Source organism: Giraffa tippelskirchi, chromosome 13, assembly GCF_054371585.1.
Source record: "Giraffa tippelskirchi isolate mGirTip1 chromosome 13, T2T-mGirTip1v1.2.pri, whole genome shotgun sequence".
Taxonomy (NCBI): domain Eukaryota; kingdom Metazoa; phylum Chordata; class Mammalia; order Artiodactyla; family Giraffidae; genus Giraffa; species Giraffa tippelskirchi.
The window spans coordinates 118213680-118241222 of NC_137287.1; the positions used below are offsets into that span (position 1 = coordinate 118213680).

Here is a 27543-nt window from a genome sequence, read left to right on the forward strand (position 1 = left end):
CCACCTCTCATCTGAAATCTTTTTGAGGAAACTAGCATTTACTTACATCAGAAACAAGCCAGAGACTTCTGTGTTCTAAACTGAAAACTACAGAGAGACAGCCAGATTGCTCTCCACGAGAGGTTTCATTATATACATACAGACACATGCATGTGTATACTGAACAAATGAAGTCAGAATATATATTATGTACATAAATGTATGTATCTGTAATGTCATTTGCTTTTTAAGGGAAAACTAACGGCTTAATAATACTGTTTCCTACCAAAACACATTTTGTGATTTTGAAACAATTTTCTCAGGCCTGGGGATAAAGAGTTGTAACACAGATGCTTAGAAATAGTGTTAATAAAAGACAGCTTATCCAAAAGAGAACTGTTCTCTCTGCAATGAATAGAAGAAAATCAGAAGAAGAAGTAATCTGCCATTGAGATTTAGAACAAACAGTTGAGCAGTGGTGAACCATTTGTGGTGTTTGCCGATTTCTGTGGTGTAAAGACTGCACAGTGGTCGAGGGAGAGCTCTCAGTGTGACGTCACTAAATGCAGACCGGCAAGAGGCGGGCACTGTTGGCTGTCCCGGGCAGCCATGGGACCCCATTTCTGGAAGGAGGCACTGTCACATGCAGTCTTGTTTCTGACTTGGCCCGTCAGCTAGTCAGAGTTCTTTGTTACTTTGCTTCCTTATCAGCTCTGAGTGAGGTGCTTCTGAGCACACCACCTGTTCCCCAAACTAGCTGAGTACCTTGTACCAAGTAGTAGGCAGATGAGGTCCCTGCCCTCATGGAGCTCACTTGCATTCTGTGATAAAATTGTTTAGCCACTAAGTCATATCCGGTTCTTTTGTGACCCCACAGACTGTAGCCTGCCAGGCTCCTCTATCCTTGGGGTTTCCCAGGCAAGAATACTGGAGTGGTTTGCCATTTCCTTTTCCAGGGGATCTTCCCGACCCAGGGATTGAACTCACATTTCCTGCATTGGCAGACAGATTCTTTACTACTGAGCCACCTGGGAAGGTCTCATGATAAAATAGCTGATGGTAAAGGTTCAGGCATTGCAGTGTGTCCAGCCTCTCTGGAGGTGACCTTCTGAACCCTCAGTGAGGAGGGAGCCACAAGAGCCTGTTGATGACCCAGAGTAAATGTTTGTTGAGTGAAGGGTAACATTGTCACCTAAAGTCATCAAACCAGTCAGCACCCATCTTTCCCACCATTCTGGGTAAGTAAATTCCTAGTGGACATCATTGATAGGAACTTGTTTGAGAGAGAAAATGTGAATCATTAGCATGACTGCACCTTGTATTGGAGAAGGCAATGGCACCCCACTCCAGTACTCTTGCCTGGAAAGTCCCATGGACGGAGGAGCCTGGTAGGCTGCAGTCCATGGGGTCGCTAGGAGTCGGACACGACTGAGCGACTTCACTTTCACTTTTCACTTTCATGCATTGGAGAAGGAAATGGCAACCCACTCCAGTATTCTTGCCTGGAGAATCCCAGGGACAGGGGAGCCTGGTGGGCTTCCGTCTGTGGGGTCGCACAGAGTCGGACACGACTGAAGCGACTTAGCAGCAGCAGCAGCAGCACCTTGTATTCTTGTCCAAGCCTATGACATGCTTGAGATCTAAGCTGGCAGGTAGTAATTAGACATCTCATGGTTGTCAGCCGCATTACATATGCCCGTTCCATCTCATCAGTGCTGTGAAGTGCAAGGTTGTGCCATGCTCAGTTGCTCAGCCTGGGGCTCATCACTCTTTCCACCACCTCAGAAGGATGTTCCCATGGGAGCCAGAGCACGTGAGAAGCCTGTGAGTTTGAAGAAGTGAGTGGTGGAGTAGAGCTCTCGGGATCCCCCCAGTAATTGGGACAGTCACATGTTTTTCTTCTTCCAGACTAGGGCACAGTAAGTGTAGAGTGTATTCATGAAGCTGCCAGGGATTTTTAGCCAGGGAATAACAATATTCTTACTAGTCTCTAATTACATCAGCATTACATGAACACTTTAAAATGTTACAGTTAACAGCACCTTTGACCATCAGCAACCCTCAACCAGACCCTCATTAAAGCTAATTATTTTTTTAATCCATTTGATATACAGGCTAACCTCAGAGATAACTGCAGGTTCAGTTCCAGACCAAAGCAGTAAAGCGAATACCACAGTAAAGTGAGTCATATGAACTTTTTGGTTGGTGGCTCAGATGGTAAAAAATCTTTCTGCAATGCAGGAGACCTTGGTTCAGTCCCTGGGTTGAAAGATCCCCTGGAGAAAGGAATGGCTACCCACTCCAGTATTCTCACCTGGAGAATTCTATGGACAGGAACCTGGCGAGCTACAGTCCATGGGGTTGCAAAGAGTCGGACATGACTGAGCGACTTAACACTTTCAAACAAGTTATGCTTACTCTATACAGTAGTCTATTAAGTGTATAATAATAAAAAAAATGTACATAGCTTAATTTGAAAATAGTTTATTGCTAAAAAATGTAAACCATCACCTGAGCCTTCAGCAAGTTGTAATCTTTTTGCAAATAGTAACATCAAAGATCACTGATCACAGATCAACGTAGCAAATTTAATAATAATGAAAAGATCTGAAATAGTGTATGAATTATCAAAACGTGACACAAACACAAAGTGAGCATATTTTAAAAGCATGTTTAATGTATTTTGTTGTGAAACTTTAAATTGTACAGGTAGTAGCCAAGAAAGACCTTTTTCTTCCTCCTGAGGTGAGTTTTCCCAGATCATTTATTTTGAAGGCAGGCTGGCATGTTTGAGGTTCAGAAACCCACATCCACACTTGTTCCACTGTGCCTATTTCACCTCTTCTGTTCCTGCTTAGGTTGGCTGTAACCCCAATGAGGATGTGGCTATCTTTGCTGTTGACTCATTAAGGCAACTCTCCATGAAGTTCCTTGAGAAGGGAGAATTAGCCAACTTCCGTTTCCAGAAAGATTTTCTGAGGCCTTTTGAGCATATTATGAAGAAAAACAGGTATGTGCGTTATTCTGGAAGACCCTTAGACCCCTGCTGAAGTCTAAAAAGGTCTCTTAACAAACTGTCTGAGTACCTTGTACCAGGTAGTAGACAGATGAAGTCTCTGTCCTTGTGGAGCTCACTCACTTTTGTGATGAAATAACCACACAGTTGGTCTTTTTTCCTCTCTTGTTGATGGAAGCAGATAAAATGAGCGGTCTGTGATTCACACCTATTGTCTCTAAGTCAAGCCCACTGAGATCTCTTCATCACCTTCCACAGAGAGCAGATCACACACTGCAGCTCGTAGAAATACGTCATGCGTCCTTACCTGGGCTGGTGCCAAGGGAGTTCAGAGAAAGGGCCACTGCCAAAGTATCCTTGAACAGGGTGAGGAATTGTCTGACCCAGCATTTATGCCCCAGGGAGGTGATAAGAGAGGTCAGGGCAGCTTTTCTTCTGAAGTAGTCACTCTGTTCATTCATTCACTCGGCCTGTATTTTCTGAAGCCTGCTATCCGCTACATTCTATTCTTGCTGCCAGCCATACAATGATACAGAAAACAGTCAAAAGTTCCTGATTTGTTTGGCCCTGATTTGATGATCATTGCAGCTAAGTGATGGACCTGTGTGTGTTTATTACCCCATCTTCTCTTTTATGTAAATGAAATTTTCCATAATAAAAATTTTTTAATCCCTGTTTATATTCCAGTGAGATAGATAAATAAACCCAAAATGTTTAGTCAGCGGTGATAACCACTCTGAAAAACAGTGTCAAGGTAAGGGGAGCACTCTTATATGGGGCAGTCAGCTGAGGTGTGTTAAAAGACGTACATTCTAATCTGCTGTGAATATCCAGGGAACATCATGTTGATCTTGCATCTGCTTCAGGAAATGGACTATTTCTTCTGTCTTCAGGTTTTGTTTTGTAATAATTTATAATATTCGTCTTAAGTTACATATGTACATTCCCATCCAGGTGTGTGTATTTGGCATACACAAATATCTCTGCCCAAAAATCTAAGAGGATATACACTTTTAGGAATGGTTATCTCTGGATGGAAGAATTATGAGTCTGTTACTCTAAATGTTTGGGGCCAGGAAAATTGACCACAAGGCTATGGACTGTTTGCTTAACAAGTCAGAGGCAGACAGTCCCAGCATTGGTCCCATAGCCCAAATTGTGACCAAGGAACCAGGTTCTTTCTGTCCCTTTGTTTGACCTAAAACAGGGGACTTTTCTTCCTTGAGCTTATTGTTTCATGTTTGCTGGATGGAGACTTCAGCTGTAGATGTCATGGCGTGTTCACAGTGGGAGTAATTTCAAGGGATAGAGCCCACCATCAGAATGGGAACAAGAGGAAAAAGGGCAGTGGCTCACAAGTGTATTCCTTTTAAGACAAAAACAGAACCTTCCCAGAAGCCCCTCCCCTCCCATGGACATAGATTTTTCTCTTACATCTAATTGGTCAGATCACATGGCTCCCCTAGCTGCAAGGGAGACTGGGAAATTGAGGATCTGGCACATGACACAAGATTGTCACATTGCTTAGACTATTTATGTTGGTTACCTGAGATCAAGCATGTGGCTGCCCAGGTGAAATCAGACTTCTGTTGTTAAGGAGATAGGAGGATGACCGCTGACTAGGCAACTAACTGCCTCATTGACTGTCCTATTATTTTTTTCTTTTTGTCTCTAATTTTTTTCTTTTTAATGAATGTAGATTACTACATGCTTTAAAAAAAAATTTTTTTTTTTTAAGTACTGCTTTTATGGATTGAGCTGTATTCATTTATCTTTCCACTGTCCAAAGTACAGATGACATGGCTACCCGTCCTTCCTCAGGTCTCCAACCATCCGGGACATGGTAATCCGCTGCATCGCCCAGATGGTGAACTCCCAGGCGGCCAACATCCGCTCAGGCTGGAAGAACATCTTCGCCGTGTTCCACCAGGCGGCCTCGGATCACGACGGGAACATCGTGGAGCTGGCCTTCCAGACCACGGGCCACATCGTCAGTGAGTGTCTCCGTTCCCTCCTGACTGACGCCCCACATGCAAGTCTAGGAGGGTGACCACTTATTTCCCGTCTAGTTTACTCCCAAAAGGGGCTTCCTTGTTTCAGCCACACTGTGATGTACTCACGTGTCACATGGTATGCTGGGCTCTTGACATGTGCTTAACCATGAAAGGAAACACAGTCGACCCTCATTATTCACAGATTCTCCGTTTGTGAGTTCACGTACTCACTAAAATTTATATGTCACCCCAGAAGCAACATTGCTGGCCCTTTGGTGGTCGTTTGCTGACGTGAACCCACAGCAGCAAAACACTTGTCACCAAGGGTGCGTGTTCCCAGCCGAGCCTGAGCGAGGCCTCCGAAGTATCCTTTCTGTGGACTGCCATGTTTTTGGCATCTTTGTCTTAGTTTGTGACTTCACCTTTTAAACTAGTCCATAGCACAGTGCTGATGTGCTGGCCAGTGTTCCTAAGGGCAGGACGTCTGTGTGGTACTTGATGGAGAAAATACATGTCTTAGCTTAGCTTCGCTCAGGCATGAGCTACGTTGCTGTTGGCTGCAAGTTCAGTATCAGTGAGCCAACAAAATATTCTGAGTAAATTGTCTTTAGACAGGAATACACACAAAGCAAGTTTGTGTGTTGATAGGTTGATGAAAGGATCGTGAGCACGGGTTCATAGGAACCTAACTCCATTTCCCCTAGGAGCGATGGTTCAGCATTTGCTAATGTATTGCTCCCAGAAACTTTGTAGAACACAAGTACCATGAGTAACAAGAACTGACTACACAGTCGTCCCTTCATATCTGTCAGAAACTGGTTCCAGGACCCTCCTCAGGTACCAAATCCATGGATGCTCAAGTCCCTAAGATGGAATAGCATATACCCATTGTGCATCCTCCTGTGTACTTTAAATCATGTGTAGGTTACTCATAATACATGATACAACATAAGGCTATGTACCTAGTTGCCTGCATGCAGCAAATTCAAGTTTTGCATTTTGGAACTTCCTGAAATTTTTTTTCCGGGATAGTTTTGGTCTGGGGTGGTTTGAACCCACTGATATGGATACCAGTCTTTCCCCCTGTTTTACTGAAGAGGAAACAGACACAGGAAAGTGAGGCAGGACAGCTTGTCTGAGGTCACACAGCCGGGAGGTGGTGGCGGAAGATTGCCACCTGCAGTCCGGCCCAGAACTGGCGCCGTGTCCCTGCACTGACCACAGTCCTGGGCCTTGCTGTTTGTGGACATCGTAAGACATTGGGTCAGCTTTGATTTTTTTGAGGTCTTTTAACTTTTTTTTAATTCTTGTCACTCATATTCTTAGGTGGTATTTGTAAGATTTTGAAAACCCTCGATTTCTAAACTGCCTGTCAGCTTTGGCTCACTGACCTACCCTGGCTCACTTTGTCCTCACAAGGTCCCAGCAAGGTAGCACTAGATGTGATCTTAGGGCGGAAGCAGCCAGGGAATGAAGGGATGTGCTCAGGGTCACAGAACCGGGGCCAGCGCTTCCCTCTCTTCAGCTTCCGTCAGGCAGACCCTCTGGGCCAACCCCACGTGCATCCACATTCATATATCTCTCACACTTCTGCTGACTCCATCCTAAAATGCACAGCTGGTCATCCTGGTGAAGCTTGGTCTTCTCTTGGCTGTCCTCTCTCACTTCCTTGGGGCCGCATCTCAGAAACGAGCTCTTCCCAGAGTCCTTCCCCCACCACCGGCCTTTCCTGTCTTCTGTCCCCTCACCCAGCACCACCCCACCTGGGATTATTTCACGTGTCTACTGATTTAGGTGATTATTGTCCATCTTATCCGTTGGAGCAAAGGCGGGAAATTCGGTTGCTTATCTCTGTCCCCGGGGCCTACAACCACACTTTGTGGGGTTTTTATTTCCCATCTTATCCATAATTTTATATTTTATTAATTTTTATTGCAGTATAGTTGCTTTACACACTTTGCATGTGGTTGGCTCTCAGTAAGTGTCCACTGAAGGGACGAACAGTTGGGCCTCGTTGCTTGAGCTCAGGGGGCAGTGTGGTCGCCCCTCGTTGTACTCAGTGCATTCGTTCCTGAGTAATTTCATGAGAAACCCTGTCTTCCAGAGACACTGACATGCTTTCCTTAGATGTTCACTGCAGCGATCATCTCCTGTGTGAGTGTGGGTGTGTGTTTAATCCTCGTTTCTAAATCCTGGTCTTATTAAAAATGTGCCTTTGTTTCCCCAGCAACCATTTTCCAGCACCATTTCCCTGCAGCCATCGATTCCTTTCAAGATGCTGTGAAGTGCTTATCTGAGTTTGCCTGCAATGCTGCTTTCCCTGACACGAGCATGGAAGCCATCCGGCTCATCCGCTTCTGTGGGAAATACGTCTCCGAGAGGCCACGGGTACACTGTTCCTCTTCTCGCTCGTTTGAGCCATGGCGGGGAGGGAGGCGTGGGCAAAAACTCGTGCTCTCCTGGGAAAGAGCTTTTCCAGCTGCTCTCTTACAAATGTGTGCTTGCCCTAAACTAGATGTTTATTTCCACATACTGCCATTGCAGGGGTTTTACCTTTCTGGGTATTTTGTATGTATGAAAGTATTTTCTTTAGGCTGAACTTTTATATAGTATCCTACAGATTGTTTTTTCAGAAGATAATAGTTTAGCTGTGAATTTTGGCAAAGCTGAAGAAGCTAGACATTGTATTTGAGAGAAACCAAACCTCTCTTTTAGGAAATGACATTATGCCACTGTGATATAGCCAAGAAATCACATTTAGAGATCGCCTTTGGTTTTCTCCCAAAAATGCTGAGGGTTTTTCTGTTACATCCCACTTTCCTAAAGTGGTTCAGCTGACAGCTTCAAAATACTGCAGTTGGGTGAAAACAAGCACGACTAAACTGATGGCCTATACGGATCTCTTTTTAAGCATTCTTTACAGAAGTGCACGCCCCCGAGATGATACATCTGGTCCCGGCAACAGCTCAATAAGATGAGATGTCGATGAGAGCCAGTGTTGATTGAGTACTCAGTACATGTCAGGCAGCATTCTAGCCACGTTCTGTGTGTAGACTCCTTTAAGCCCCACATCAGGCCTATAGGAGGGGTAATTATATTCCCATTATGCAGGGGCAGTAAGTGAAGCACAGAGACAGATCGCCTAATGTTAAATAACCAGAGTTGATAAAGAAACTCCATTGCAGCAGAGCATGCTTCTTCAAGAGTGGTTGAGGATCAGAGGGCTGAGGATCCCAGAGACAGGGCAGCAAGTAGGGCTTCACCTCTGGACTGTGTAAAGACGGCCAGTGCCTACACACTTGACTTTGGGTCTTAGTGCCTCGGTTAACTCATCTACAAAGCGGGACCATGATTTCTACCTGCTTCAGGGAATTGTGAGAATTGTTAATTCGTGTAAAACACCTTTACAGCTCCCGGCCTATAGCAAGTGCCTAGTCAATAGTAGCTGCTGCCGCTCCTATTTTAAGTAATATAATTATAGTTGTTCACTTGGCGAGTCGTGTCTGACTCTTTGCAGCCTCATGGACTGCAAGCATGCCAGGCTCATCTGTCCACCACTATCGACCAGAATTTGCTCAAATTTATGACCATTGAATCAGTGATGCTATCTTAACCATCTCATCCTCTGCTGCCCCCTTCTCCTTTTGTAGTAACCTTTGGGAACAGTCTGAGATGCCGAATCATCCTGGATATTTTACTATCACCATTTAAACTTTATCGCTTTTCTTAATGTAACACCTGCCGCCAGGATTCTTGTGATCTGCCTCACTCAACTTACTCTCAAACTCACAAGGGTCCATAGGTCCATAGGGAGAAACTGCGTATGTGCATTTGGAAACGGCGTATGTGCGTCTCTTTCTCTGCAGGATTCCCCAACAGACCCTTGCTGAACTGAGCTTTTTAGGAGGAGAAACGAGGGGCTTTCATCTTCTTATAGTTTTGTTTTGGCTCCTTCCTTTCACCTGCTGGGTCCGCCTCTGAGGGACAGTCTCATTGTAGGTGCTGCAAGAATATACAAGCGACGACATGAACGTGGCTCCTGGTGACAGAGTCTGGGTCCGAGGCTGGTTCCCCATACTCTTTGAGCTCTCCTGCATCATTAATAGATGCAAGCTAGATGTCCGGACCAGGTAACTGCATCCCGGCTCCCCTCCCTGGCGCCCCTCCCCCCTTCGCTGCCCAGATCTCAGTCCCCACCTCCCCCAGCCCTGCCCTCTTCCCCCACCCACCCCCTCCTCCGCGCCTGGCTTTGTTTCCCCAGAGGGCTCACGGTCATGTTCGAGATCATGAAGAGCTATGGCCACACCTTTGAAAAGCACTGGTGGCAGGACCTGTTCAGAATCGTGTTCAGGATTTTTGACAACATGAAACTCCCCGAGCAGCAGTCGGAGGTGGGTGATGACCAAAGCGCTGGCCCGGGGAGATGGGAGAAGAGCTGCTCTGGCCCTCGTCTGTGTCCAGGGTTGTGTCGTCAGCATCCACAGCCCACAGAAGTCTCACACAGCGAGCTGTTTCGGGTGTGTTTTGAAAAGGAAAGCACCCTTCCTGGCCCTCTTCTCCCAGTCATCAAGTAGTGCTGAGAAACTTCCCACCTGGGGACGAGTGAGGGGGAATACATCTGCACTGTGTGCCCACTAGGCCCTTGAGCACGGAACCCACCGGTGCAGCAGGCGCCTCGCGGTCCTCTTCCTGTTGGGTTCATACCAGCTTCTGAGCAGTTGGGAAAATGTGGGGTTGCATATGTTTCTTCAGCATCATGTTTTCATTTCCTTCAGGTGTATACCCCAAAGTAGAATTTGTTGAATCATGTGGTAGTTCTATTATTAATTTTTTGAGGAACCTCCATACTGTTTTCCATAGTGGCTGCACCAATCTGTATTTCCATCAATAATGCCCAAGAGTTCCCTTTTCTTCACATCCTCTCAGGCATCTGTTATCGCTTGTCTTTTTGATGATGGCCATTCTGATAGGCCCGAGGTGTTATCTCATTGTGATTTTGGTTTGCATTTCTCTGATGATGAGTGATTTTGAGTGCCTTGTCGTGTTGGCCATTTGAATATCTTTGGAAAAACCTATCTATCCAACATCATTTTTAATATTTACATTTTTGTGTAAGGTGTATTTAACATAACTAAAATTTTTGGATGTATCATTTTGGGGGGGTTTTGTTTTTTGTTTTGGCCGTGCCACACAGCTTGCAGGATCTTGGTTCGACCAGGGATTGAACCTGGGCCCCAGCAATGAAGCAGAGTTGTAACCACTGGACCTTCAGGGACTTCCCAGAAGTATCACTTTGAATGACTGTTTAAATTCTGTCATATGCGTGTTCTCAACGTAATTGCCACATTACCGAGCATTAGTTTATGTCTGTGTTTACAGTGGATAAATACCTGTGTGGTAAACATCTTTATTCATAAACCTTCAGCCACAGATCTTTATCTCTTCAGGATTCATTCCTGGAAGTAGTGTTACTGCATGAGTGGATGTGGACATGTTTAAGACAGTTGATCCCTATTGCCAAATTTCATTTCAGAATATTTTGCCAGTGATATGTGAGAATTCTCATCTTACCACAAGGAGAGTGGCTTTTAAATGTTATCTTTTAATTTTTTTTCCAGAAATCCGAGTGGATGACAACAACTTGCAATCATGCACTTTATGCTATTTGTGATGTATTTACCCAGTTCTATGAAGCTTTGAATGAAGTTCTTCTTTCTGATGTATTTGCACAGTTGCAGTGGTGTGTAAAACAAGGTACTCTTCGTGTAGCTAGGCATTATTTTTCTTGACATAGTCTTTAGTGAGAGATTAATTTTTTCAACATATAGAAGCGTGAAGGCTGAAGAGTGCATTTATAATTGGTGAAAACGAGTATTTTTAATTAAGTTAGAACATAGAAACAATTTCTCCACCAAGTCAGTTTATAAAGCATTTCTCATACAAGGAGCCAATTAATTTAAGTACCAAAATGTTGACCTTCTTCCATTCCTAACAATAAAGTGTAAAAAATAATTTTACCTCTTTACAGCCTACTTAAATGCTAAAAGCTTTAATACCGTCCCTAGCAGTGCTTCGTTAATTAGAAGCCCACTAGCCTACCAGTTGCATTGTCTCCCCACATCACAATATGCAGCATCAGTGATCAGGTTGGAGTCAGAACAGCGTTTGAAGTTTAATGATAGATGTTTTATTTTGCAGATAATGAGCAGTTGGCTCGATCAGGTACAAATTGCTTAGAAAACTTAGTAATATCCAATGGAGAGAAATTCAGTCCTAACGTCTGGGATGAAACTTGCAGTTGTATGCTGGATATCTTCAAAACAACCATCCCCCACGTGTAAGTGTTAATGTGATTACTGCTGTTTGTTTCTGTCTTCAGTAGTTGTTTTAAAGCTCCAGGCTGCCCTTCACATTGATTATTTTCCTTCTCTTGCATTCCCTGAAGTCTGCTGACATGGAGACCTGTAGGAATGGAGGACGATCCAGCAGAAAAACATTTGGTAGGATTTTTTTTTTTTCAGTTGTCTTTTCTGTGATCACATATCATAGTAAAAAGTTGAGCAGCCTAAGGAGTTTAGGCTTTTCTGATGGGAAGTGAGTAAAGAAGGTTATAAGAGCTGAGAGTGAAAGTGTTAGTCCCTTGGTGGGGTCCAGCTCTTTGCGATTTCATGAACTGTAGCCCGCCAGGCTTCTCTGTCCATGGAATTTCCCAGGCAAGAATACTGGAGTGGGTTGCCATTTCCTTCTCCAGGAAATCTTCCCGACCCAGGGATCGAACTCGAGTCTCTGCACTCCAGGCAGATTCTTTACCTGAGCTACCAGGGAAGCCCTATAAGAGCTAAACACTATATATATTCATTAACATATTTTTTGAAAGTACACAGAAGTATTAAGAAAATAAGTCACTTCACTCAGTAAAAGCTACAAAATACTTCTAGCTTTTGTTTCTGTGACTGAGCACATGCAACCCACATTTGCAGCTTGGGCTCACTTTGTATATAATGTATTAGTTAATACCATTGTGGGCATTTATCCATATTCTTAAATAGTCTTTGAGAACAGCTGCACATTATTATAATTGCACATTATTATAATTTATTTAGTGGATTATGGCTGCACATTATTATAATTTATTATAATATAAATTATATATTATAATATAATATATATTCTTCTGTGGCTGCACATTATTATAATTTATTTAGTGGATTTTCTCTTGTTGGACTGTCATGTCAGTTCTGGCTTTTCACTGTTGTAAATAGTGCTTTGGTGTGATTATTCTTATTTATTGCCCTCTTACATAAAGAGTGCTTTCCTGGGACTTCCCTGGTGGCCCAGTGGTTTAAGACTTTGTCTTCCAGTGCAGGGGGTGTAGGTTCAGTCCCTGGCCAGAAAACTAAGATCTCATATGCCTCATGGCCAGAAAAAGAACCAGAGCAGAAAGCAATAATATAAAAAATTTAATAAGAGACGTAAAAAGGTCCGTATCCCAAAAAAAAATCTTAGAATGCTTTTCTCTTCACCAATGAAATAGTTTTTATTTTTTGTGTAAGGCCCCATAAAGAAGTTTTAATTCAAGTATCCCTTTAAAATACTGTGGGTTACAGGGTAAATCTTTAGTCTTACTAGCTTCTATTTCCAAATAACTATAAAGGCATTAGATTTTGAAAGGCTTTTAGGATATAGCCATTTAAAAATAAAGCACAGTATGTAAACATTTTCTGTTTAACTTTCTGCTGTCAACTTTAAAAAAAGCGCCTGCCATACTCATTTATTTTTGAACTTGATCACGTTAAAAATTGTCACATTCATCATGAAATCATAGTATGTAGAGAAATGCCACCTAAGTTGGAATCACAAAATATGAAATTTTAATGGGAGAAAGAAATTGTTGAAATTCATAATCTCTCTGAAAAGTGCTACATTGTACTTCAAGCTCAGCAAGACACTTACACATTCAAGTAGGGCCAGCAGTGTTAAAACCAGGCACATCTCTGCCCAGGTCCTGAACTGTGAACGGAGGAGTGAGTGTTGTGTTTCTCTCTGGTTAACTTCCAGGATGTGGATCTGGACCACCAGTCTTTAAGCAGCATTGATAAAAATGCCTCCGAGAGGGGTCAGAGCCAACTCTCTAACCCGACCGATGACGGCTGGAAAGCCAGACCGTATGCAAGTAAGACCCCTTTTCTTACTGTTTTTGTTTTTATTTATTTGTTATTTTAAGTAGATAACAATGTACGTGATTCAAATATTCGGCAGGTGCAGAAAAGTAAAGAGGATGTGAGCCTTCCTCCCACCCCGGGCCTCAGTCTACAGGTCCTCTCCCCTGTGGCAGCCAGTGCCACCAGTTGCTTATAGTCCTTTCTAGAGACTTATATGTAAGCAAATGCATATCCATCTACACAAGCATATAATGTGTGTCTATATTTATATATGAATTATCTTCCACTCATTTTTATAGACATTATGGAATACCGTTCATTGTTCTTTGTCTCTTAATGCAACTTAGAGATCATTCAAAATCAGTACCTGAAGTGCTCTCACACTCTTTTATACTCTTGTATGTTGCCCCACACTGTAGATGTGCTATTATTTGCTTAATTGGGTTCCTACCAGTGGATATTTATGTTATTCCTAGTCTTTTTCTGTTATAAACAATACTGCATTGAATCACATAATACATGTGTTATTTGTGAGTTTATCTGTACAGTAAATCCCCAGAAACAGAATTGCTAGGTTCAAAGAGAAGTGCCTTTGCTGTTTTGATAGATAATTCCAGGTTGCTGCCTATTAAGGTTACACCTATTAACATGATCTTTGAAAACACCTAGGTGATACTTGGTATCTTTTGAGTAGTCTTAATATGCAGTTTTTTAATTAATTATGAGTGAAACTGAGCAGTTTTTGCTGTGTTTAAGAACCACTTCCATTTTCTCTTCTGTGAGCTATCTGTTCGTAATCTTTGCTCATATTGTACTGACTGTGGGTCTTTTTATTGTTTTGAGGGGGCTCTTTGTGGTAGAGATCCCTTTGCTGGATGTAAGTTTCAAATTACTTCTACTGATTTATCCGTTAATGTTGCTTATGGTGTGTTTTCCTGTCTGTCATTTAAAAAAACAGGTTTTCCAGTTGCTGTGAGCCGGGCGCTGGGTGTCCCATGTGTGTATAGTCTCACGGGATTCTTACCCTTGCCGTTTGAGCGGGTGCCATTTTACATTTGAGTGAATTAGGTCTTAGATGACGTGACTTGCTAATATGTGGTAGAGTCAGGATTCAGACACTTTTGACTGAGAAACTGAACCATTTCTGGTAGTCTGGTCTTTTTTTAAAGTTGTGGTTGACATTTTTCTTCATAGTGGTTTCAGCCTCTTCTCAACACACCAGTCTGTAGGTGTCCACATTGGCATGAACTTCTGAGGCAGCGCGTTAGACAAAGCCCTATGTGGTCACCATTATCTTTTGAAGGCTAGAAAAGAACCACCCTCGGAATTCATTCAAGAGGCACCATCTTGGAGACTGCAGGCCACTCCTCCATCTCAGTGGCACAGCCAGGGTGTCTCCAGGGTCCAGGCAAAGGATGAGCTGAGTCCTCATCAGCCCCAGATAAAGGAACAAGTGGACATTTCTTTCAGTGGAACCGCCGGGTACAGCAAGATACTTATATTCTGAGAGATGCCTGGGACTCGAGACCCTGCCCTTTCTCCAGGGAACAGAACTTGGTTTCTCCCAGTTTCCCATCTCAGCCTCCTTTTTAGGCATGAGCTCAGTGCATAGAGCAGCAGGCACAGTCCTTTACACACTTGCATTGTTTTCTTTCTTTCTTTTTATCTTTGGTCCAAGGTGGTGGTGTTATTGAGTAAATGTAAGTTAACTGTACATCTGTTGCAATTCCACTGTATATTTTTTAACTTAAAACTAATTCTGTGTGGAGAATTTTTATATGTATAATTTCATAGCCACTTTCAAAAGCTTGAAGATGACCCAACCCCCTGTTAATGTTTATCTAATACTTTCAGCATTCTGGTTCCTTAACAGTAAGTTGAAAAGGAAGCTCTACTTGAACTGGAGTCAAATCAGCCATGGGCTGTCCCAGTGCCCAGGGATTAAGAAGATGAGACATTAGTCAGAGTCTGGTCCATAGGCAGAAACCACACCAATAATCTACGCAGGGAAAATTCTCCACAAAGAATTATGTACTGATCAAAGAGAGCTAGCCACTGAAAGAGGCAGAAGATTCTGAGGAATATGGAAGCAGAAAATGTGGGCAGTGGCTGCTTCATCCAGCGATCCAGGAGCTAAGAATTCATATGAGCTGCACCCCTTCCCCCGACCCTCATGACTGAGATTCAGCCCTTTGGCAAGGCCAGCTACCACAGGAACCTGTAGCCTCTTAGACAGAGCATAGTCCAGAGCTGGTCTGTAGAAGTGACCCTTTGGGCAGCAGAGAAACGTGCTGGAGAAACATGGGACCTGCGTCACTGACCCCCTTCACCTCTTCAGGTGTTTGCTTAGAAAGCACATTTTCAGAGAACCTTTTCTGACCAGCTCGCAACCCCACCTTATGTCCTCATTGTGTGACACACTACATCTTATACTTAAATAGCTTGTTTACTGTCCATCTCTGCCATGGGGGGGGCAGGGGTTTTTGTGCAGCTTACTCATGGTTATGCCGCAGCATCAAGATCTGTGCTGGCACACGGAAAGAGCTCAGTGAACTCAGTACTGGCTGAATCATCATTAGGGTTAATCTTTGTCATCTAATATAGATCAGAAACTGTTTGCCAGCCTCCTCATCAAGTGTGTGGTCCAGTTGGAATTGATACAGACCATTGACAACATCGTGTTCTACCCTGCGACGAGCAAGAAGGAAGACGCGGAGCATATGGTTGCTGCCCAGGTGAGGGCGGGCCTGGAGTTGTCGGTGGGGAGGTTGCCCGGGTGCGGTCATGTGCTGGAGCCACCTTGGGTGGGCCACCAGAGCCCCTCATGCTCATTCCCCCCAGCCCTGTGTTCAGTGACAAGGGTACTGGTCACTTAATATTGGCTGTAATGGGAGTGTGTACCCCACAGAAATCACCAAGCACTACAAGTCAGCCGTGCTTTTTTTTGCCCCAGAGAGCCAGTTTACCAGCATTCCCCTGCTGAGGTTCCACCCCTTGCCTTGGTGCTTCAGAAAAAGTGCTGTTAATCATAAGGACTGTTCCTTATCATTGATACACAGTTAACCCATAACTGACTGAGAAGGAAAAGTTATGTGGCTAAAGGTCCCAATTTTTCCTTCAGAAAGTATACCTTTTTGTTTTGTATATGCAACTCTTTATATATATAGTATGCTTGGAAACAGAGCTCAGTGTCCAAAAGTGGGACAGTAACCTTCCACCACAGGTTGCAGACCTAAGTGCTTCATGGCCTGGGAGATGCTGTGAGTAGGGGCGGCAGGCTTGTGGGGACAGTGGGAGACCGCTGAGCTCGAGCCCCACCACCTCCCAGCTCCAGGGGCCAGTTGCTGTCAGGTGGGTGAAGCTGTGACAGTCTTCGTTTTTCAAGAGGAGTCGGAAATCAAGATTTGGGGGGATGTTCCTGGCGGTCCAGTGGTTAGGACTTGGCGCTTTCACATGGAGGGTGCAGGTTCAATCCCTGGTCAGGGAACTAAGATCTCAGAGGCTGTGCAGCAGACCACCCCCCTGAAAAATGGAAATCTCATGTTTATTAAATACTATAATTGGGATAGATTCAATACAAAGGCTGTCCTTTTTTGGTTTGCATTTATATTATTTAAGTATACAGTTCAGTGGTTTTAGTATATTCACAAAGCTATGCAGACTTCCCCACTAATTCTAGAACATTTTAATCACTGCAGAAGGAAACACCCTGGCCATCAGTGCCACCCCCCACTCCCTTCTTGCCCCAGCCCTTGGCAACCACTGATCTGTTTTCTATCTCTGAGTTTGTCTAACCCAGAGATTACATATCATATTAGTCATATAATTTGTGAGCTTTTGTGTCCGGCTTCTTTCACTTAACATAGTGCTTTCCAGGTTCATCATGTTGTGGCATGTATCCTTACTCCATTATCCTTATCTATGGCTGAGTAATACTCCATTGTATGCCCATTCCCCGTTTTGTTTATCTGTTCATCAGTTGATGGACATTTGGGTTGTGTCCACTGTCTGGCTGTTACGAATAATCCTGCTGTGAACATTTTTGTGCAAGTTTTAATGTGCACATAACGTTTTTAAATCTCTTGAGTATAAACCTAGAAGTAGAATTGCTGGGTCATATGATAGCTTTGTGTTTGCCTTTTTGAGGAATTGCCAGACTGTTTTCCAAAACAGCTAGACTATTTTCCATTCCCACCAACAGTGTGTGAAGGTTCTAGTGTCTTCACCTCCTCACCAGTGGTTATTATTGTGTTGCTGGTTTTATTTATCTTTTTATCATTGGAAGAGTTTTTGTATTTTCTAGGTACTAGTCTCTTAGCACATAGATATATGATCTATACCATATTGTGCATTATCTTTTCAATTTCTTGATGGTGTCCTTTGAAAAACAAAAGTTTGTGGTTTTTTTTTTTAAGTTTTTAATTTTTTAAAACAAGTTACTGTTTTTTCTCCAGTTACTTGTACTTTTAAAGTTATTTCTAAAAGTATTGCCCTAATTCAAGGTCACAGAGACTTAGGCCTACATTTTCTTTTAAGAATTTTACAGCTTTAGCTCTTGTATTTAGGTCTTTGATCCTTTTTTTTTTAGTTTATTTTTGTATATGATTGGAGATAGGGAGTCTACCCTCATTCTTTTGCATGTAAATACTCAGTTATCCCAGTACCCTTCGATATAAAGACTATTTTTTCCCCATTGAATTATTCTGACATCAATGCTAGAAATCTCTTGATCATAAATTTGAGGATTTATTCCTGGATTCTCAGTTATGTTCCATTTATCTGTATGTCTGTCTTTATGCTAGTATCACACTGTCTTGACTCCAGTAGTTTTTTTTTTAAATAGGAAAGTATGAGTCTTCTAGCTTTGTGCTTCTTCTTTTTTTTTTTCCAAGACTGTTTTGGCTGTTCTGTGTCACTTACAACATTTACTTATGAATTTTAGGATCAGCTTGTCAATTCCTGCAAAGATGTCAGCTGGAATTTTGAGAGATTACACTGAATTTATAGATCTATTTCAGGAGTATTGTGAACTCTGCCCTTTTGTAACCTCTGGCTTATAGGGAGGGATGTAGTCCATTTTCCTTGAGGGCTCAACAAATACAAAATCCCTAATTATGTCCCACATTTCAGGCAACATGGTCAATAAAAATTTCTAGCATTCCATACCTGTTTTTATGGTTTTTCCCTTCACATTTAAAAACACAGTTGTCAAACCTACTAAAGTTCATTGATCACGTGATGAGGCTTGAGATGAGATACCACGTGGGCTTCGCCTCAGAATTTCTTCCACTATGTTTTGAGCCTCACAGCTTCTGTCACAGGTACTACAGTTTGATTTTCTCATTTTCCACTTTCTTTATAAAATAAGAAGTGGACAGTGCAGTCGTGTAATGAGATCTGTAATGAACTAATTGGAGAAACGCACACTCCTGTTCACGCCGTGAAGGCAGTACTGCCATAGCTGAAACTGTGGCCCGCAGAGCCTGCCATCATGCAGGGACTCCGCGTATCCTTGCACCAGCCGGCGAGCAGTCTAAATGGAAAACCGTTGAGACTGTTGAGGAAGGAATGTACCTTATAGAGAGGAGGACTTCTGGAGAGCTCTGATACCAACGTGTCCAAAGCCACTCTGTCTTCCTTACTCGGCTCTGTTATCCTCCCCTCTCTAGCAAGACACGCTGGACGCAGATATCCACATAGAGACGGAGGACCAGGGCATGTACAAGTACATGTCTTCCCAGCACCTGTTCAAGCTCCTGGACTGCTTGCAGGAGTCCCATTCATTCTCAAAGGCCTTCAACTCCAATTACGAGCAACGGACTGTCCTGTGGCGAGCAGGTAAGGCAGATCACACAGATGAGACAGGTGGTCACCCTGGTCACCGTCCTAAACCGTTAAAGCCTTTGGAAAGTCCCTGGTATGGTACACACAGCTGGAATAACTTAACAGGTGTTTTCACTCTTGAGGGAGAAATAAGAAAAATTTCATCCCAGTACCAGGAATATTGCCTGGCACACAGGAGATTCTCAGGATTTGATGGAAAAACAAATTCGTTTAGAGTTTAACCTAGCAAGTCAAGAAATTTTACATTAGATTAAAATTGTAAAGTTAAATATGATGGTATAAAAACTGTGGAAGTCTAGGAGAAACAGATGCATTGATACATTTTCTGAGGCATTTAGGGGTTTTTCTCTCCCACCTCTATATGTAAATACATAAGTCCTGGACGTGAGTGGTGTATGTGTGTATAGGGGTGACGACAGTAGGAGTCTCATTTTGTGAACTTTATGTGGAAGTGGTACTCTATATATAATTTTTGTATTGTTACCATTAATTTTCTCCCCAGATGCCTGTTTTAGCCCATAATTTTAAAATGTCATTTTTGTCTTCTAGCTTTAAACTGTCTAGGTGTTTTATGTCTGCCAGTAATATGATTTTGCTTATTAGAGTGGGTTACACATCCCAGTGGCTGATTGATATTGCTTTGTTTATATGTGCTTTGTGGAAAAAAAAAATCGAGCAACTCAGAAACGTGCTAGAATTTTAAAGAGCCATAACACTTGAGAAGATGAAATGAATGGCTTCACCCACCAGTGAGCAGAGTCTGAATGGAGAACAGTTCAGGGTGTCTAGGAGCAAAGTATGTCCTATACGGAGGGTGCAACGTCAGGGCTGCCTTTGTTCAATATCACAATTGAGCCGTGTTAAAAATGTGAGATGGAGACTCCCTGGGGGTCCAGTGTCTAAGACTCCATGCTCCCAGTGCAGGGGGTCTGGGTTCCATCCCTGGTCGGGGAACTAGATCCCACATGCTGCAACTAAGATCCTGTGCAGCCAAATAAATAGTAATTTTATTTTTTTAAATGTGAGATGGTTCAGTATTTCCTAAAGTAACTACATTAGGTTCCCACATGATTTCTCAGCATTACCCTGGGAGCATGCACAATTTACATGACTATCTGATCCCTAGGTTTTAAGGGCAAGTCTAAACCCAATCTTCTAAAGCAAGAAACCAGCAGCCTGGCCTGCTGTTTGAGGATCCTGTTTCGAATGTATGTTGATGAGAACCGCAGGGATTCCTGGGAAGAAATTCAGCAGCGACTTTTAAGGTTAGAAGAATTATTTCTGATTAGATTTCTTATCTGTAATACACCAAATGCTTTACAACAGTACTGTGATTTGAAAAGAGTAGGAAGAAAATACCTACATGTTGACTGCCCTAGAAACCGTTTTCCTTTTTGTTTTTTCTTTCTGTTGGGTGACTCTTCTATTCCAGTTTTCTTAATGCCTTAAAGAGGACAGGGCCTCACTTCTTCCATGTATCATTTCTTAAAGCACAGAAACCTCAGCAGGGGAAAGTGCCCTGAGCTCAGAGTCAGCAGGCCCTAGTCCTGGCTAGGTCCCCTCTAGAGCACTGTCCGCTCCAACATCCCACCATTCCTGCTTCCCAAGAGAAACATACTAGAATCACGTGGGTACCAGGATGCACTTACTTTGTGCAGAAATGCAGCAGTGGGCAGGCAGTGGATGCCATGGAGAGAGCCCTCTGCAGAGAAGTAGATCTTTGCCACCCAGTTTCTTGGGCAACTGTGAGCAAGATGCTGTGTCTACGCCTCTTTACACTCCTTTAAGATTTGAAAACATTAACATGGAGTGCTGACAACCGTGTGATAAGACACACAGTCTTCCTGCACCACTGGGTCTTCCTAGAAATCACAGGGCATTTGACATAGATATGTGTATATATATGTATATATGTATCTCAAGAGCCTTAAAGAATTCCATCTTTCTTTGACTCTGTAATTCCACTGTTAGGGAATCACGATTGTCACACAGAACATTCACTGCAGATTTACTTATAAAGAGAAAAAATTTAAAGCAGCTCAGCTGTGTATAGGTATTGTATACCGTAATGTATAGAATATTAGGCAGCCTTTAAAAATGAAGTTTGGGGGAATTCCCTGGTGGCCTAGCGGTTAGGATTGCAGGCTTTCACTGCCGTGGCCTGGGTTAAATCCTTGGTCAGGGAACCGAGATGTCGCAAGCCGCATGGCACAGCCAAAAAATAAATAAATGAAATTTTGCAAATGAAGTGTTTAAAAAATAATTTTCCAGAAAAAAATAATAGTGATTTTCTGGGACTTCTCTGGCAGTCCAGCGCAGATAAGACTCTAAGCTTCTGATGCAGAGGGCGCAGATTTGCTCCCTGGTCAGGGAACTAAGATCCTGTATGCCACACAGTGTGGCCAAAAAATAAAAATAATTAAAATAAAATCTTCCTTGATGTGGAAACATGCTCATAACCCAGGTTTCACCACAGAAAAAAGCAGGATGTAAAACCATATATACTTGTAACATTTCAGCATTGCTTTTTAAAAATCACCAAGAAAAGCTGGAAGGAAATATGCCAGAATACTGTCATGTGTCCCTTAGAATGGGCTTCCCGAGTGACTCAGTGGTAAAGAATCCACCTGCCATGCAGGAGACGCAGGTTCCATCCCTGGTTGGGGAAGATCCCCTGGAGGAGGGCATGGCAACCCACTCCACCGTTCTTGCCTGGAGAATCCCATGGACAGAGGAGCCTGGCGGGCTACAATCAGTGGGTTCGCAGAGAGTCGGACACAACTGAAGTGACATCGCGCACACACACGTTCCTTACAGTGATGGGATTGTGGGAGTTTTTTTTCTCTTCAGTGATTTTTTTGCCCTTTTCAGTCATCTTACAAAGAGAGTATATGACAAGTCATAAACTGAAAAATGAATTCATTAATTAAAGGGGACGCTAGCAGCTCCTTTCAACTTAACATCAAGTCCAAAAGAGAACTACCTACATAGTCTCATAGAGTTTCTCTAAAGGACATACATAAATGTTCAGTTTTTAACACAGCATGTTTTAAAAACTAGCTGTTGTGTGTGACGTGAGAAGATACTGGGGGTTCGTGGGTAACTGTGGGTAACAGGCTCTCGTGCTGGTTGTAACCCTGCCTGACCGAGCCCCAGCCACCGGCCCGGCACTGGCCTTACGGTGAATGTCCCTGCTTAATTTCATCCTCACAGCAGCCCCTTGAGCTTGGTACAGTTGTTGATTCCCAATGTATAGCTAAGCAAACTGACGCTCAGGGATTTGCTCAAGATGGCACAGCCAGAACAGCTGCTTGTTAGATACTCACTGCAAGATTAGAGAGTTCTCTTTGTGGTTGCCGATGGGGAGGATGGGGGAAAGGGATCGTTAGGGAGTTGGGGATTGACGTGTACACTCTGCTGTATTTAAAATGGATCACCAGCAAGGACCTGCTGTACAGCACCGGGGACTCTGCTCAGTGTTATGCAGCAGCCTGGATGGGAGGGGACTTTGGGGGAGAATGGATACATGTATATGTATGGCTGAGTCCCTTTGCTGTCCACCTGAAACTGTTAATACCACAGTATTGTTAATCAGTTATACTCCAATACAAAATAAAAAGTCTAAAAAAAAGATGAAAGAGTTCTCCGCTCCAGTGAAATGCATGATGTTCCTCTTCTGTCTGACACGCACCCCCTCCCCTGGTTCTTCTAGTGTGTGCTCCGAGGCCCTGGCCTATTTCATCACGGTGAATTCTGAAAGCCATCGGGAAGCCTGGACAAGCCTCCTATTGTTACTTCTAACGAAAACCCTCAAAATAAACGACGAAAAGGTATAAACAAGTAATGTCTTCACCAGCATTGGGGTTTGGGTTGGCTTTCTGCTGAGACTTTCCCCATTCTCCCAAGGATGGTTACATAACTAGCACCGTTCTAGGAACATTGGCGACAAGTTGATTCATTACGAACAGTGGGTGTCTGAGGTTATTGGGCTTTTTCTCTCAAAGAACCACAGTGGAGAAAGGCAGGTTGCTGTTAAACAACCACCTGATTTTCACTGTGGCTTTGTTGGAAGAGAGCGTTGAGGTTGTGAAAGCCTGAATTAGAACTGGAATCTTGATTTACTGAAATGAAAACCGACTTGGGTAGCAAGGCTGTCCTCAGTTTGTGTTTGGCATTAAATATAACTAAAAGAAGTTTTAATTTGCAATTTTTTGCACTTACTTTCCAACAGCGAGGGAAAAAGTGCCAACATTATTTGCAAGAAGTTCCAGGGTGAGGCGAATACTTTCGGAAAACCAGGGTCAGAAAAATAGTTCATGTCTAATTTTCTCTCTCTCCTTCTCTCCCACCTCAAGTTTAAAGCACACGCTTCCATGTACTACCCCTACCTGTGTGAAATTATGCAGTTTGACCTGATTCCTGAGCTCCGAGCCGTTCTGCGGAAGTTCTTCTTGAGGATAGGTGTTGTGTATAAGATATGGATTCCAGAAGAGCCATCACAAGTCCCAGGGAGCCTGTCACCAATCTGGTAGCCCAGGCCCCTGCGGGCACCGCTGTATCTCTGCGGAACTGTCCCCACGCTGCCCCTGCCTGGCGCATCTCGGGAAGGGTCAGACCGCAGAAAGTTGACATCCTGACGCTAGAGTGGCCTGGGTAAAGATGGTTCCATCAGAGCCCCAGGACTCGGGTGTTGCGGTGTTTCTTTAAACTGCTGCGTACCCGGCCGACACTGTAGGTGGGGAGTCTGTCTCATCTCCGTCAGTCTTTGCTCGTTACCCATCGAACTGCGTGCCGCCTGTCATTGCGCTCGCCGTCACTGTCGTGCAGAGTCCCACAGCCGGCTGTTCACTCGTCAGAGGAAGTCACTCTCCTTGAAAATACTGAACATAGCTGTACAGGATCGTGATTACTAGAGAGTACACTAATAAAATTTCTTGTAACGGCTAAGTGCCACATAAAATACGCTGGGTTTTTTTGTTGTTTGAGTGTGCTAGAGAAGTTTGAGTGTTTTTGTCAGTTGTGAGTCAACTGTAGTTATATTAGTTGGAGGAAAGGTACGGGGAAAAAGAGTTCTTTGTTCTTTTTCCCCCATTTTGTTAATGTCTGGGTGATTTTTAAAGCATTGTTTTTTTTAAAGATATTACTGAGGATTTGATTGAAAGCAGAGCTTAGTAATTAAGTTAGAAGAGCTTGCAAGGTTTAAAAACCAAATGTAGTGCTCCTGGCTCTCCCTGTTTTAGTAACTTGGGGAGGAAAAGTCTATAAAAAAAGGGAACGAATGAAGATAACTGGTCTTCCTTGAAGTATTTGTGGAGGGAGGGGTATTAAAATTTCCAGAATACATTGTCCATCTAATATATGAAGCAGTAACAAAATTGAAGTAGTGACAAAAATGAAGTAGTAATTTAAGAGAGTTAATTTATATTTGAGTAAACCTTTTATTTTTACCTCGGAATAGTGAGTATACCAACAGATAGTATCTCTGCTTGGCACAGTCCCCAGCATGGGCCCTCGAAAGAGAGAGAGGGAGATGGAGGGAGGGTGCTGGGCACTCTGCGTGAGCCGGGGGCTCCTGTGAGCCTCCACAGCCACGTGTCACAGATTGAACCCAAGCAGACCTGTGCCATTGTGAGGCCAGCACAGCTGACTGTGACCTTGGCAAGAGGTGGCAGATGTTCGGTGCTTCCGTAATTAGAGCCGAGGAGCTGAGTTCTCTGGAAGGGTTAGATTCTGGGGTCCTTATGATGTTAATGATGGTGCAATACTCTTAGCTGCCATAGAACTGAATCGTGGTGCAGCTTGTGGAGTGGGCAGTCTATGCATACGGCCCGAGGCCTGCAAGCAGTCGGTTCGGGAGCTGACTTGATTCGAGTCGGTGAGAAAGAACACAAGCTTCATCTCTGCCCTCACCTTCTGCTCGCCAAGAGCAGCCCTCAGCGTTAGAACCGTTACAGAGGTATTAAAACATGCAGACTGCTACCTACGCTCTGTAGTCCTATAAACTGGGTTGTGTTGAGGTCAACTCTGGTGCCTTAGAAGTTAGTCAGTTGGGAACCTAATCTAAGAAAAAATCCGATAGTTTTTCTTTATAAAGAAAGATTTCTGGTGCTTTCGTTTACTAAGAGACCGATTTCTCACATTTTTTTGTGTGTGTTCTACCAGTCTTGAGAAATGTTTGGTTTTGGCCAGCAGTACTCTGCTTTTTTCTTTCCCCAAAAGTGTTTTAATTTCTCTACCAAAGAAAAAAAGAGATGTTTAGGTTTTTACGTTATTTACATCCATGAGAGAAGAGGGGCTATGACACTTAGCAGGGAGGGGCAGGGGGAGAGTGTTTTACTGTGAGTGGAAAATGTTAGCGCATGTGACGTCCTGGCCCTGGACTCCATTACATCCTCACCCTGCAGCGTGGAACCCACACGCTGAGGCTCCCTCGCTGGCTCTGTGGTTTGTCACAGCCTCAGCGAGTCAGCCGTTTCCATCAACACCTGCACTGAGGTATTAGTGGGGCCCACGCACACAGGCCCACGCATACATTTTCTGTCCAGCCACGTCCCTGCGGGGAGATCTTTGTCTCCCCTCTGAGGTTCTCGTGGATGTTGTCTTCACTGAATGGGACTGCGGGACTCTGCCCGTGTAGTCCTGCCTCCTCTTTCATTTCTCCCTCCGCTCACAGTGCAGGAAATGGGTAAGTGTATTTTGTTCCTTGCCAAAACATTCAGGTTTGAATTTCTTTTCAGCTGTAAAGAGATTTGACTTTCTGAGTGAGGCATTTGAATTGTACCAGCATGGACCTTTTAAAAACTGGATGTCAAACCATTTAGGGTGATTTTTTTTCTTGTCATTGGACTGTGACATACAGATGAAAATCCCTTACCTCCAGTAATAAGCCATTCGGCCTAAATTCTCTTTTGTGAATAAGTCTATCCCAGCTCACGGTGAACGTGGCTCATGCCGCTCTGCCAACACCCGTGAAAGGGGTGACCCCGCAGCCCCGGGCCAGTGGCCGTGCATTCACAGTGTTACAAAGGAGAGCGCCGCGTTTCCAAGGCCTTAGTCTTGCTCAGTTGCTCTAAGTGTTGATTATCTGTGCTGGGCCTCTAGAGAAGCTTCTCTTTGTTACAGTACTGCTGCTTTGAGCAATTTTGTTTTTCTTCATTGTCCTTTAGGGAGATCACCAGCTTTGGCATCTTAACAACAAACAGTGGATGGGAAATTTTATTTCTAATAATGCATCTTTAGAGTCAAATGCACCTTTTTCCTGTCACTCCTCAACGTACAACCAAAGAACATACATAATGGGAATTGTTTAATAATATCTGGAAACATTTCCTCTGAGAGGTGACTTTTGTACAAAATGCAAAAAAAAAAAAAACTAAAATTTCCCATCATTCTTTTGTGATTATGGTTATACACTGAGTAGTTATTACAGGAACCTGCTAATAAATGCAAGTGTGACCATCACATTCAGATGTTTGTTGTTACGATGCGAATGGATATTGGTTTAAATAGAAACTGGGTCCTTAACTGCATTTTCTGAATTCTGTTCTGATATTTGTGTTAAAAGTAGGCATAGCTCGAACTCATGTGAAATCCTGGAGTTTGCGATCCGCAGCTTTGTAATTTGGGAAACAAACCAAAGCTGAGTATTTAAAAGAATGACTCTACATGGAGGTCCTTGCTCTCAAAAAAAAGACACTCATCAAAATTGTAGTTTTTCTCAGTGTTTCTGATTTTTTAAAAATTTTATCTTGCATATTTGCATCAAATATTTCTTTATGTGCAAATGTATGTTTTACCTCCTTAAAAATGCCTAAAAATTAGTTAATAGCTACTTTTGTTTAATCTATACACGATGATTAAGTGCATTTAATATTGGTAATTTAATGAAAAGCATTCCTTGCCCAATGGATGTACACATTTTTGAAAGAATAAGCAGAATTATATAATATGAAATGTTATGTAAAGTTTTCTATGTAAAAATATTATGTATAATACTGTTAAAATAAATATCCTATGCTTTAATCAAGTGGTAAATCAATAAAGTTTTAAAAAGTAAAACTGCTTTTAATGTAGTAATTAATGTATATCAAGCCATTATGCATATCAGACTTGGTCATGTATGGGGCTTCCCTGGTAGCTCAACTGGTAAAGAATCTGCCTGCAATGCGGGAGACCTGGGTTCGATCCCTGGGTTGGGAAGATCCTCTTGGAGGAGGGCATGGCCACCCACTCCAGTGTTCCTGCCTGGAGAATCCCCATGGACAGAGGAGCCTGGCGGGTCGCAAAGAGTCGGACATGACTGAACAACTAAGCACGGTACAGCACGTCAAGGTTTGGGTTTGTTCTTGTGGCAGATACATGCTTGTACTTTATCAGTTGGTGGTAAAATGTGGACTTTATATTTAACTAATATAATTATTAATGGGAGAATATTAATTGTGGGTTTTAATTTTTTTAAGTAAAATTCCCCTTTTATCCCCCTCCTCATGAAAGGGGAAAATACCCAGTTATGAGGTCATGAGAAGATTATTTCCTCTCATTAGTTAGT

General features: G+C 43.2%; 2 protein-coding genes across 13 annotated transcripts in view; both read left to right on the plus strand.

Annotated features, from left to right (window-relative positions):
* The window catches only part of ARFGEF2 (ARF guanine nucleotide exchange factor 2), a 78548-nt gene extending 54593 nt beyond the window's left edge, over positions 1 to 23955 (plus strand). For 6 of the 9 annotated variants that reach the window (XM_081556835.1, XM_081556838.1, XM_081556836.1 and 3 more), the window contains 14 exons: positions 2838 to 2989; positions 4817 to 4989; positions 7217 to 7377; positions 8989 to 9119; positions 9251 to 9380; positions 10608 to 10743; positions 11188 to 11326; positions 11435 to 11489; positions 13048 to 13162; positions 15756 to 15886; positions 18821 to 18989; positions 20122 to 20260; positions 22708 to 22825; positions 23351 to 23955. In XM_081556835.1, coding sequence (XP_081412961.1) covers positions 2838 to 2989; positions 4817 to 4989; positions 7217 to 7377; positions 8989 to 9119; positions 9251 to 9380; positions 10608 to 10743; positions 11188 to 11326; positions 11435 to 11489; positions 13048 to 13162; positions 15756 to 15886; positions 18821 to 18989; positions 20122 to 20260; positions 22708 to 22825; positions 23351 to 23527 — 1926 coding nt within the window. In that variant the 3' untranslated portion in view covers positions 23528 to 23955. Of the gene's footprint in view, positions 1 to 2837; positions 2990 to 4816; positions 4990 to 7216; positions 7378 to 8988; positions 9120 to 9250; positions 9507 to 10566; positions 10744 to 11187; positions 11327 to 11434; positions 11490 to 13047; positions 13163 to 15755; positions 15887 to 18820; positions 18990 to 20121; positions 20261 to 22707; positions 22826 to 23350 lie in introns of all 9 variants that reach the window. The other 3 variants (XM_081556833.1, XM_081556834.1, XR_014073101.1) reach the window with 2 other exon arrangements.
* A 644-nt stretch (positions 23956 to 24599) lies between these two features.
* The window catches only part of CSE1L (chromosome segregation 1 like), a 54014-nt gene continuing 51070 nt past the window's right edge, over positions 24600 to 27543 (plus strand). For 2 of the 4 annotated variants that reach the window (XM_081556851.1, XM_081556850.1), the window contains exon 1: positions 24600 to 24951. The gene's annotated coding sequence lies outside the window, so the exon portion shown is untranslated. Of the gene's footprint in view, positions 24952 to 25520; positions 25681 to 27543 lie in introns of those variants that run through there. The other 2 variants (XM_081556854.1, XM_081556853.1) reach the window with 2 other exon arrangements.